The 12,263-nt window shown below is 38.8% G+C and overlaps 1 protein-coding gene across 3 annotated transcripts in view; it reads right to left on the minus strand.

The window, feature by feature from the left end:
- LOC103111638 (desmocollin-3) overlaps positions 1–12,263 on the minus strand; it is a 56,582-nt gene that overhangs the window by 23,240 nt on the left and 21,079 nt on the right. For all 3 annotated transcript variants that reach the window (XM_007520955.2, XM_060173654.1, XM_060173655.1), the window contains 2 exons: positions 2,941–3,096; positions 2,544–2,688 (listed from right to left, as the gene is read on the minus strand). In XM_007520955.2, the coding sequence (XP_007521017.2) occupies positions 2,544–2,688; positions 2,941–3,096 (301 nt within the window). The remainder of the gene's footprint in view (positions 1–2,543; positions 2,689–2,940; positions 3,097–12,263) is intronic.

Genomic DNA, 12,263 nt, shown 5'->3' on the forward strand with positions numbered 1-12,263 from the left:
CACTTGTCTTTCCCCCTACACCGAGTTTGGACTCATCCACATTCTACTTCCCTGTCCCTCAATAAGGAAGCCTGTATTCTTTACCACTTGGGCAGAAATTAAGTCAGCTATTCCTTCCATTAGAACTATTAGTGCTTGTCAGTTGTATTAAATGTAAGAATATTTCTTGGTAAGCTACTTCAGGAATCAAATAATGTACACAACTGGTATTTTTATACTGTAAAATAATGTTCCAAAGCCCATGGAAAAATAATTCACAGATGCATTCATTTGCTGATACTACAGCATGGGACACAGATCTGAGAAACAACACACAAAACCCTAGCTGACCACCACTTGTGGAAACTCTCTTTGTGTGAATTAAGATAGACCCAAGAAAGGCCTGTTAGTACAGAGATTTACAGCCTTAACTACTCAGAAACTACTAATAAGAAGTGCTTAAAGTGACTGCAGATTAACCTGGGCAGTCAAGTGTTTCTCTTGATGACTCTCTGGTACGAACTAATAAAATACTCAGGAAAATGCTAGACCCAATCAACCCTCTTTAAAAAAAAAAAAAGTATAACAGAGCCAGACTTGTGAAGGTAAAAAAAAAAAAAAATAGGATAGGCCATCTAATGTAATCATCTTGTTTCACAGGACAGAGAACTGAGAGACTTCAGTGAGTTTCCATACCAAATTAATAATATACTCTGAATCAAAAACTCAGTTCCCTAAACTCCAAAACAATGACTTTTATTTCTAATTGTACCATGTGAGTAATAGAGGTTAGCATCTATGGCATCATCTTATCAAAGTAAAATACAAAGGAGAATGTCAGATATAATCATAAGTGAAGATCTAAGGAACTAATGGAAATATCAGTAGGCAAGTTAATAAAGCCATCTTTTATGAGTGAGACCCATGTTCCTTAAGCTTTATTGTGAGTGGTTATTTCTCATACCGCACATATAAGATGATATTGAGAATACCACATTAAAGGCCAACTAGGTTATAACTTTGTTTTTCCATATGTGTTTAAGGCAGACAACATGTGAGATAAGTTTCTTTGAATTTACTTATTTTATTCTAAAGTACTAAAGAAAGAGTAGGTACTAGTTTTAATTAAAAAAAATGAGCTTAAAATGCATTTTTCATAACATTATGTCACTCATAACTTCTCTAAATAAAAACATCTGGGGGCCAGATGGTAATGCACAGGATTAAGCACACATAGTGTGAAGCTCAAGGATCTGGGTTCGAGCCTTTGGCTACCCACCTGTGGGGGTAGGGTAGTCTCTTAGCAAGTGGTGAAGCAGGTTTGCTAGTTATCTTTCTTTCCGCTATTCTGTCTTTCCCTCCTCTCTCAATTTCTCTCTGTCCTATCCAACAACAGCAGCAGCAACAACAACAACATAATGGAAAAAAAAATTATGGCTACTAGGAGTAATGGATTCATAGTGCAGTCACTGCACCCAGCCCCAGCGTTAGCCCAGGAGGCAAAAAAAAAAATAGCTACAAAACAGAGATTCTCCCAACTCTTCATCTGCACTACTCCAGCCTTTAGGTACATGATTAATCAACAACTTGTTTGGCTTTATATGTTAATTCTGTTTTCAGCCACCAGGTTCCAGATGCTACCATGATGCCAACCAGACTTCCCTGGACAGATGACCCCACCAGTGTGTCCTGGAGCTCCACTTCCCCAGAGCCCCAGCCCACAAGGGAAAGAGAGAGGCAGGCTGGGAGTATGGATCAACCTGTCAATGGCCATGTTCAGCAGGGAAGCAATTACAGAAGCCAGACCTTCCACCTTCTGCATCCCACAATGACCTTGGGTCCATACTCCCAGACGGTTAAAGAATAGGAAAACTATCAAGGGAGGGGATGGGATACAGAGTTTCCTGATGGTGGGAATTGTGTGGAGTTGTGCCCCTCTTATCCTATGGTTTTGTCAATGTATCCTTTTTATTAAAAAAAAATTAAATGTAAAAAAATTAATTTATCACAAAAAAAAGATAAATATATTACCTCTCAAAAAAAAGTATCTATGCTGATTGTAGTTTTATTGCATAATATCCTGAGCATCCTCTTTTGGAACTGAGAAAGATAATAACTCCTCATAATGATAAAAGTAAATATATAAACCAAATGTTGTACAATGAATAACTGTCATTTGCCTTTCTATTATATTCTGTTGTACTGACAGGATCACAAACTCCTGTAATATCCTGGAAGTTACACATTGGTTAGATGTGATGGTAATTGGATCTGGTAAATTGGATACTGTTGTTATTTCTAGATGGCATGGACTTGATTATATAGACCTCATTGTCTCAAAATGTATACAAGGATATATAACTTGATATACACTTTATTCTTAAAAGTTGTCTCATGGTCCGACAGGTGGCGCAGTGGCTAAGGCACTAGAATTTCAAACATGAGGACATGAGTTAAATCCCTGGCAGCACATGTTCAGAGTGATGTCTGGTTCTTTCTCTTTCTCTTTCTCCTATCTTTCTCATAAATAAATAAATAAAATCTTTTTTAAAAAGTTGTCTTACCGAGTCTACTACTTTCTGGAACTTCAAAATTATAAACTGATTCTGTGAAAACAGGATGATTGTCATTTTCATCCTCCACTCTGATGGGTAGTGGAAGAGGCAAGTCTGCTGAGTATCCGTCGGCAGTTGACGCATAGGCTACCAACTGCAAAGAAGCAAAAGCAGGGTCAGTAGGTCGTCATACAGTATCAGAGAGAGAAAGAATGCTAACTCTTTATCTCTTACTATGCTCTTTGTAGATACCTTCAGTAATAAACTCATATATTTTTATATTTTTTTAACTCCAGGATAGCATCTCAGAGGAGAGTGCGAGAAGACAAGAAAGAGTGATGAAATACCATAAGACATGTATTTGAGTTATTTAAAATGACTAAGTCAATAAAAAAAAAAATCCTACATCAAAAACGTCATATTCTTCACGATCCACAGGCCGGGTGCAATACAGATTTCCAGTATCTCTTTCTATGAAAAACAAATTTAAAGGTTCTTGGTCAACTCCACGTCCACTTATTGAGTAAAAGATAGTATAGTTCTGTGCTGCATCAGATTGGACCTAAAAGAAAAAATAGTGTGTAAAAATTACTATTAAAATGCTATTTTAAATCAAGTCTATGTTTTTATTTTAATGTCAAAAACATGAATTTAATAAATAGTATACACATTTGTGATTCATCAACACATAGTAATAAGCATTTGAAAAAAGGCTTGTTTTTAAAAACCACTAAATGTCCAACATAAATGATAACCAAAAGCTCAGATTAATAGCAATCTGCCATAATTTTTTGTCCAGTATTTTGGAAAAAGAATAGGAATCAAACCAATCATTGATAAGAATAAATCAAAGAAGAAGGGAATGGCAAGTTGGTGGTTTTTACTTTTATTTTTAAAAAATTTTTATATATTATTTTCCCTTCAGTTACCCTTGTTTTTTATTGTTGTTGTAGTTATTATTGATGTTGTTGTTGATGTCATTGTTGTTAGATAGGGCAGATAGAAATGGAGAGAGAAGGGGAAGACAGAGAGGGGGAGTGAAAGATAGATACTTGCAGATCTGCTTCACCACCTGTGAAGCGACTTTCCTGAAGCGGGGAGGCAGGGGCTCGAACTGAGATCCTTACACCGGTCCTTGAGCTTTGCTCCACATGCGCTTAACCTGCTGCGCTACTGCCTGACTCCCAAATTGGTGGTTTTTAGGGAGAGAAACTGAAAAGAACTAAAATAGTGAGTGATGAGAATAGACACCTAAAGTTCTTCCCAGTAGAGGACAAAGAAACTACAAAGCTCCCGGATAGATAGAAAAGTGTCTAGTGTTTCTGTGTTCAAATGGTTGCAGAGAGTTTCTTGTCATAGGAAAAAAGCAAATTCATGGGGGAAAGTAGATCAGGATGACTATGTAACAGGAAGCACATGATTCTACTGATTCCAAGGATGTTTGTTGGCTTTTTCTTGGAGTCAATCAATGAAGACTTTAGACAAGAATGACATCATCTGATTCACATCTAAAAAAGATAATTCTTAGTGCTTTTAAGACTATACTTAGGAAATACACATAACTTAGACATTAGGGGAAAAGCAGGAAGGCTATTTTGAAAGTTACTACAGAAATCTGGGAGAAAAATAGAAGTTTGTTACATTAACATAGTAATAACAGAGGTGGTGAGCAGCGGTTAGATTCTGGTATAATCTGAAGATAGAACCACTACCATAAGCTCATAAATTCAAGGGAAATACCTAAGATGAAGTTGCAACTATGCTATAGCAGATGGCATCATGTACATGTACATTTCTACCCAGTCTTCTTCAGAGTATGATGTATAGGTAACTACATAAAGGCTTTCCTGTTCCTCTGGATTCTAGCAATTTCTGGTACTCAGTATTTTCATCCAAGTTAAAAAAAAATATCGGGGAAGATGGCGGACTGAGAAGCTGCTAGCAGCGTGTGCTCTGATCACATCTGGAAACGGTAGGATTTTCTGCCTTTAGCAGGCCAGTCAATAATTATAGTCACCAGAGAGGTGACTATAATTTAATTTGGGTTAAGAATTAGAGTAAAGGTGGCATGGACTAGCGGGCGGGCTGCTCCAGACTTCCCAGGAGGCGCCGGGCAAGGCGGGTGCGATGGGCATTGTCCTCCACCCAGGAAGGCGGCTCCTCCGCCGGTTGCAGAGCGATGCTGGGCGGCCAGCAGAGGACCCTGAGGGAGCACTGTAGCTCGGGGGCTTTCTCTTGGGAGTCTCCAGGGGCCACCGCGACCCTGAGGGCGGATCCAAAGACTTCTTAAGTATAGCTCTCATTGGATCAAAGGACTTGGAGCTAGTTTTCATTTTCGAGAAATCCTTTAAAAAAGTCTGGAGGGGGGGGGTTTCCCGGAAGATGGTGGACTGAGAAGCTGCTAGCCGCTGAGCTCCGAACACATCCCCTGGAAACAATAGGATTTTCTGCCTTTAGCAGGCCAGCCAATAAGGTGTCATAGTGGTGACAAGGAGATGACTATAACTTAATTTGGGTTAAGAATTAGAGTAGGAGAAAAAAATCTTTTTTCTTCCTTTTAATTTTCAAGCATACCTCCCCCATCCCCACCCCCCTGCCACAAGCAGTCCCTGGGGACCAGCTCCTAGCAGGATACGCCACACCACCAAACAGGGTGCTTTTTTGAATTCACTGATACACATTTGGGAAGTTCCTTGCACTGCTCTTTAATTACAACTCTTTTTATTATCTTCTCCCTTTTCTCTCTCTTGTCTCTCTCTATCTCTCTCTTTTTTTTTTTAAATCTTGTCATACACTTCTTCCTTCTTCTTTGCCTTTCTGAATTTGTGAATTACTTTGGGGAAGAAATCTGACTCAGAGTGGACTCTCTATGTGTGTATCTCTGCTCTAGTTCCCTTTCCCCTCTTGTTACCCCTAGAATATACGGTGGATAGTAGATTTGCATAAGTGTCTATTCTTGCTATCCTCTTTTTCTTTTCTCTTTCTTCACTGGGATTTGGTTACTATTTTTTCACGAAATGGAGAAATTTTTTGGCTAACTGGTAACGATTAAACTACTTCAATACTTACTTCAGTTGCTACTGTAATTCCTGAGGTTGGTGAGTGCAATTGTCTTAAGGTATTTAGTACAGTGTTACTTGTACTCAAGACACAACAACTGAGGAACAACAGAGCATAAAAAAAGAAGAAAGAAACACATAAATAAAAAAATGGGTAGATCAAAAACAAATAAAACTGCTACTCCAATGAATGAAGACAAGAGCCCAGAAGAAACTACAAATCAGCCAGAAGTAACCATAGATAAGAAATGTATGCAAGCAATAATAAACTTATTAATCACAGAAATGAAAACCACATTGGAGGAAAGGAATGGCAGTATTAGGGAAACAACAGTTGAGACCCCCAAGGAAAATACTGATTATCTTGAGACAATTAGAGAACTGAAAGCTGAAATAGCTGTAATGAAGAAAGAAGCTGAGGCAAGGGAAAGCAGACTAACAGAAGCAGAAAACAGAATTAGTCAGACAGAGGATGAGTTAGAGAAAACAAAGAAAGAGGTGAAAGAGCTTAAAAAGAGATTGAGAGACACTGAAAACAACAACAGATACATATGGGATGATATCAAAAGAAGTAACATTCGTATAATTGGCCTGCCAGAGGAAGAAAGAGAGGAAGGGGAAGCAAACATTCTAGAGGAAATAATACAAGAAAACGTCCCAGACCTGAATAACAGAAAGGATATCAAGGTTCAAGAGGCCCAGAGAGTACCAAACAAAATCAACCCAGACCTGAAGACACCAAGACACATCATAGTCACAATGAGAAGAAGTAAGGATAAAGAAAGGATCCTAAAGGCTGCAAGAGAGAAACAAAAAGTCACATACAAGGGAAAACCCATAAGATTATCTGCAGACATCTCCACACAAACTCTAAAAGCCAGAAGGGAGTGGCAAGATATCTATCGAGCCCTGAATGAAAAAGGGTTTCAACCAAGGATAATATATCCTGCTAGACTTTCATTCAAACTAGATGGAGGGATCAAAACCTTCTTAGATAAACAACAGTTAAAGGAGGCAACCATCACCAAGCCGGACCTGAAAGAGGTACTAAAAGACCTCTTATAAACAAGAACATCACTATAATACTTGCAATATATCAGAGCAAACAAATTCTTTTTTAGAACAATGGCACTACAATACATAAAATCCATAATATCAATAAATGTTAATGGCTTAAACTCACCCATCAAAAGGCACAGGGTGGGGGGATGGATCAGAAAACATAACCCAACCATATGCTGCTTGCAAGAATCCCATCTGTCACAACAAGATAAACACAGACTTAAAGTTAAAGCATGGAAAACTATCATACAGGCTAACGGACCACAAAAAAGGGCAGGAACAGCCATTCTCATCTCAGATATGATAGATTTTAAATTAAATACAGTAATAAAAGAAAGGCAAGGACATTACATAATGATTAGAGGATCAATCAGCCAAGAAGACTTAACAATTATTAACATCTATGCACCCAACGAGGGACCATCTAAATACATTAAGCATCTACTGAAAGAATTTCAAAAATACATCAATAGTAATACAATAATAGTGGGAGACTTCAATACCCCACTTTCACACTAAGACAGATCAACAAAGCAGAGAACCAATAAAGATACAAGAGAATTGAATGAAGAGATCAACACACTAGACCTCTTGGACATTTTCAGACTCCTCGACCCAAAAAAACTGGAATACACCTTCTTTTCAAATCCACATAATACATACTCAAGGATAGACCACATGTTAGGCCACAAAGACAGCATCAATAAATTCAAGAGCATTGAAATCATCCCAAGTATCTCCTCAGACCACAGTGGAGTAAAACTAACATTTAACAACAAACGGAAAATTATTAAAAGACACAGAATTTGGAAACTAAACAACATGCTCCTTAAGAACCACTGGGTCAGAGACTCACTCAAACAGGAAATTCTAATGTTCCTGGAAACTAATGAAAATGAAGACACAACCTATCAAAATATTTGGGACACAGCTAAAGCAGTACTGAGAGGGAAACTTATAGCCATACAATCACATATTAAACACCAAGAAGAAGCTCAAATGAATGACCTTACTGCACACCTCAAGGACTTAGAGGAAGAGGAACAAAGGAACCCTAAAGCAACCAGAAGGACAGAAATCACTAAAGTTTGAGCAGAAATAAACAACATCGAAAATAAAAGAACCATACAAAAGATCAATGAAGCCAAATGTTGGTTCTTTGAAAGATTAAACAAAATTGACAAACCCCTAGCCAGACTCACCAAACAAAAAAGAGAGAAGACTCAAATTAATAGAATTGTAAATGATAGAGGAGATATCACAACTGACACCACAGAAATCCAGAGAATCCTGGGAAACTTCTATAAAGAACTATATGACACCAAGCTAGAGAATCTGGAAGAAATGGAACAATTCCTAGAAACCTATGCACTTCCAAAACTGAACCAAGAAGAACTACAAAATCTAAATGCACCAATCACAGACAAAGAAATTGAAACCGGTATTAAGAATCTCCCCAACAACAAAAGTCCTGGACCAGATGGCTTCACAAATGAATTCTACAAAACTTTCAGGAAACAGTTAATACCCATACTTCTTAAGCTATTCCATAAGATTGAAGAAACAGGAATACTCCCTTCCACCTTTTATGAAGCCAACATCACTCTGATACCAAAAGCTGATAGGGACAGAACAAAAAAGGAAAACTACAGACCAATATCTTTGATGAACATAGATGCCAAAATATTAAACAAGATCTTGGCCAACCGGATACAGGAACACATCAAAAAGATTGTTCATCATGATCAAGTGGGATTCATCCCAGGAATCCAAGGCTGGTTCAACATCTGTAAGTCAATCAATGTCATTCACCACATCAATAAAAGCAAAGCCAAAAAACACATGATTATCTCAATAGATGCAGAGAAAGCCTTTGACAAAATCCAAAAACCATTCATGCTCAAAACTCTACAAAAAATGGGAATAGATGGGAAACTCCTCAAGATAGTGGAGTCTATATATAGCAAACCTACAGCCAACATCATACTCAATGGACAGAAGCTGAAAGCATTCCCCCTCAGATCGGGGACTAGACAGGGCTGTCCACTGTCACCGTTACTCTTCAACATAGTATTGGAAATTCTTGCCATAGCAATCAGGCAAGAGAAAGAAATCAAAGGAATACAGATTGGAAGGGAAGAAGTCAAGCTCTCACTATTTGCAGATGATATGATAGTATACATAGAAAGACCTAAAGAATCCAGCAGAAAACTACTGGAAGTTATTAGGCAATATAGCAAGGTATCAGGCTACAAAATCAATGTACAAAAATCAGTGGTATTTCTTTATGCAAACACTAAATCTGAAGAAGACATCCAGAAATCACTCCCATTTACTGTTTCAGCAAAATCAATCAAATACCTAGGATAAAGTTGACCAAAGAAGTGAAAGACTTGTATGCTGAAAACTATGAGTCGCTACTCAAGGAAATAGAAACTGATACCAAGAAATGGAAAGATATCCCATGCTCATGGATTGGAAGAATAAATATCATCAAAATGAATATTCTCCCCAGAGCCAAATACAAATTTAATGCAATACCCATCAAAGTTCCACCAAGATTCTTTAAGAGAATAGAACACACACTACAATCATTTATCTGGAACATGAAAACACCTAGAATTGCCAAAACCATCTTAAGGAAATGAAACAGAAATGGAGGCATCACACTCCCAGACCTTAAACTATATTATAAAGCCATCATCATCAAAACAGCATGGTACTGGAACAAAAATAGGCATACAGACCAGTGGAACAGAATTGAAAGCCCAGAAGTAAATCCCAACAGCTATGGGCATCTAATCTTTGATAAGGGGGCCAAATGATTAAATGGAAAAAGGAGGCTCTCTTCAATAAATGGAGCTGGGAAAACTGGGTTGAAACATGCAGAAGAATGAAATTGAACCACTTTATCTCACCAGAAAGAAAAATCAACTCCAAATGGATCAAAGACCTAGATGTCAGACCAGAAACATTCAAATACTTAGAGGAACACATTGGTAAAACATTTTCCCACCTATACCTCAAGGACATCTTTGATGAATCAAACCCAACTGCAAGGAAGACTAAAGCAGAAACAAACCAATGGGGCTACATCAAATTGAAAAGCTTCTGCACATCCAAAGAAACTATTAAACAAACAGAGAGACCCTTCACAGAATGGGAGAAGATCTTCACATGCCAGACATCAGACAAGAAACTAATCACCAAAATATATAAAGAGCTTAGCAAACTTAGCACCAAAAAAGCAAATGACCCCATCCAAAAATGGGCAGAGGATATGAACAAAACATTCACCTCAGAGGAGATCCAAAAGGCTAACAAACATATGAAAAACTGCTCTAGGTCACTGATTGTCAGAGAAATGCAAATTAAGACAACACTAAGATACCACCTCACTCCTGTAAGAATGGCATACATCAAAAAGGACAGCAGCAACAAATGCTGGAGAGGATGTGGGGACAGAGGAACCCTTTTACATTGCTGGTGGGAATGTAAATTGGTCCAGCCTCTGTGGAGAGCAGTCTGGAAAACTCTCAGAAGGCTAGACATGGACCTTCCATATGATCCAGTAATTCCTCTCCTGGGTTTATACCCCAAGGACTCCATAACACCCAACCAAAAAGAGGTGTGTAGTCCTATGTTCATAGCAGTACAATTCATAATAGCTAAAACCTGGAAGCAACCCAGGTGCCCAACAACAGATGAGTGGCTGAGAAAGCTGTGGTATATATACACAATGGAATACTATGCAGCTATCAAAAACAATGAACCCACCTTCTCTGACCCATCTTGGACAGAGCTAGAAGGAATTATGTTAAGTGAACTAAGTCATAAAGATAAAGATGAGTATGGGATGATCCCACTCATCAACAGAAGTTGATTAAGAAGATCTGAAAGGGAAACTAAAAGCAGGAACTGATCAAATTGTTAAGTAGGGCACCAAAGTAAAAACCCAGTGGTGAGGGGTAGACATGTAGTTTCCTGGGCCAGTGGGGGGTGGGAGTGGGTGGGAGGGATGGGTCACAGTCCTTTGGTGGTGGGAATGGTGTTTATATACACTCCTAGCAAAATTTAGACATATAAATCAGTAGTTAATTAATATGAGAGGGGGAAAATCAATTGTATGTCTCAAAGTTTCTCAAAACACAAACTGAATCTTTTTAATATATAGGCTGTGTATTTGATACGCGGACTCTCTCAAAAGCCTAGACCAAGTAGATCAGAAGCATCCTATAGCACAGCTATATATAAGATACTGGATACTGTACAGCAAACCATAACAAAAGGACTTTTCAAAGTTAACCCAATTAACAAATAATGTGATGATAACATTAACTATCAATTGTCGTTTTGAACCCTAAGACAGCAGGAACCTCACATCTCCACTATAGAACCCCTACTTCCCCCAGTCCTGGAACCCTTGGATAGGGCCCACTTTCCCGTATGCATCTCCCAATCCAATCCAAATAATATTGCATCTGCCGATCACAACCTAACCAACGCAACGATTGCCACCTCAACATGCTTCACCTCAGACTGTGTCCAGAGACTTCACGTGTGGAATGACAACCCTTCAGCTTCATTTCTCGGGTGAGACCTTTCCTTTTATAGTACACTCTAATTTCATCTCAGGTAGTTCACTTTCTAAATATTTATTTTATTTATTGATTCCCTTTTGTTGCCCTTTGTTGTTTTATTGTTGTAGTTATTATTGTTGTTGTCGTTGTTGGATAGGACAGAGAGAAATGGAGAGAGGAGGGGAAGACAGAGAGGAGGAGAGAAAGACAGACACCTGCAGACCTACTTCACCGCCTGTGAAGCAACCCCCCTGCAGGTGGGGAGCCGGGGTTCAAACCTGGATCCTTATCCAGGTCTTTGCGCTTTGCGCCACCTGCGCTTAACCCGCTGCGCCACAGCCCGACTCCCAGTTCACTTTCTAATAAAGTCCCATAACCTAGATTTACACCAGTTTCTATGAGAGAGAGCTTATGTGCACACATATCCATAAACTACTGCAAAATATATACCTGAAAGCAGAAGTACACTAGAGTTTGCAGTGAGTACCTCCCTAACACTTCCTCTCCACTATTCCAAGCTTGGGATCCATGATTGCTCAACAAATTGTTTGGCTTCGTATGTTAACTCTCTTTTCAATCACCAGGTTCCAGATGCCACCAGGATGCTGGCCAGGCTTCCCTGGATTGAAGACCCCACCAATGTGTCCTGGAGCTCAGCTTCCCCAGAGACACACCCTACTAGGGAAAGAGAGAGGCAGACTGGGAGTATGGACCGACCAGTCAATGCCCATGTTCAGCGGGGAAGCAATTACAGAAGCCAGACCTTCTACCTTCTCCAACCCTCAACGACCCTGGGTCCATGTTCCCAGAGGGCTAGAGAATGGGAAGCTATCTTGGGAGGGGGTGGGTTATGGAGATTGGGTGGTGGGAATTGTGTGGAGTTGTACCCCTCCTACTTTATGTTTTTGTTCATTAATCCTTTCTTAAATAAAAAATTTAAAAAAAAAGAAAAACCAATAACTTTCAATGCAAAAAAAATATCAAGTAGGTAGTTAGAGATAACAATAAATATTCTTAAGTCTCAAATG

The sequence above is a fragment of the Erinaceus europaeus genome, chromosome 15 (genome assembly GCF_950295315.1).
Source record: "Erinaceus europaeus chromosome 15, mEriEur2.1, whole genome shotgun sequence".
Lineage (NCBI taxonomy): Eukaryota > Metazoa > Chordata > Mammalia > Eulipotyphla > Erinaceidae > Erinaceus > Erinaceus europaeus.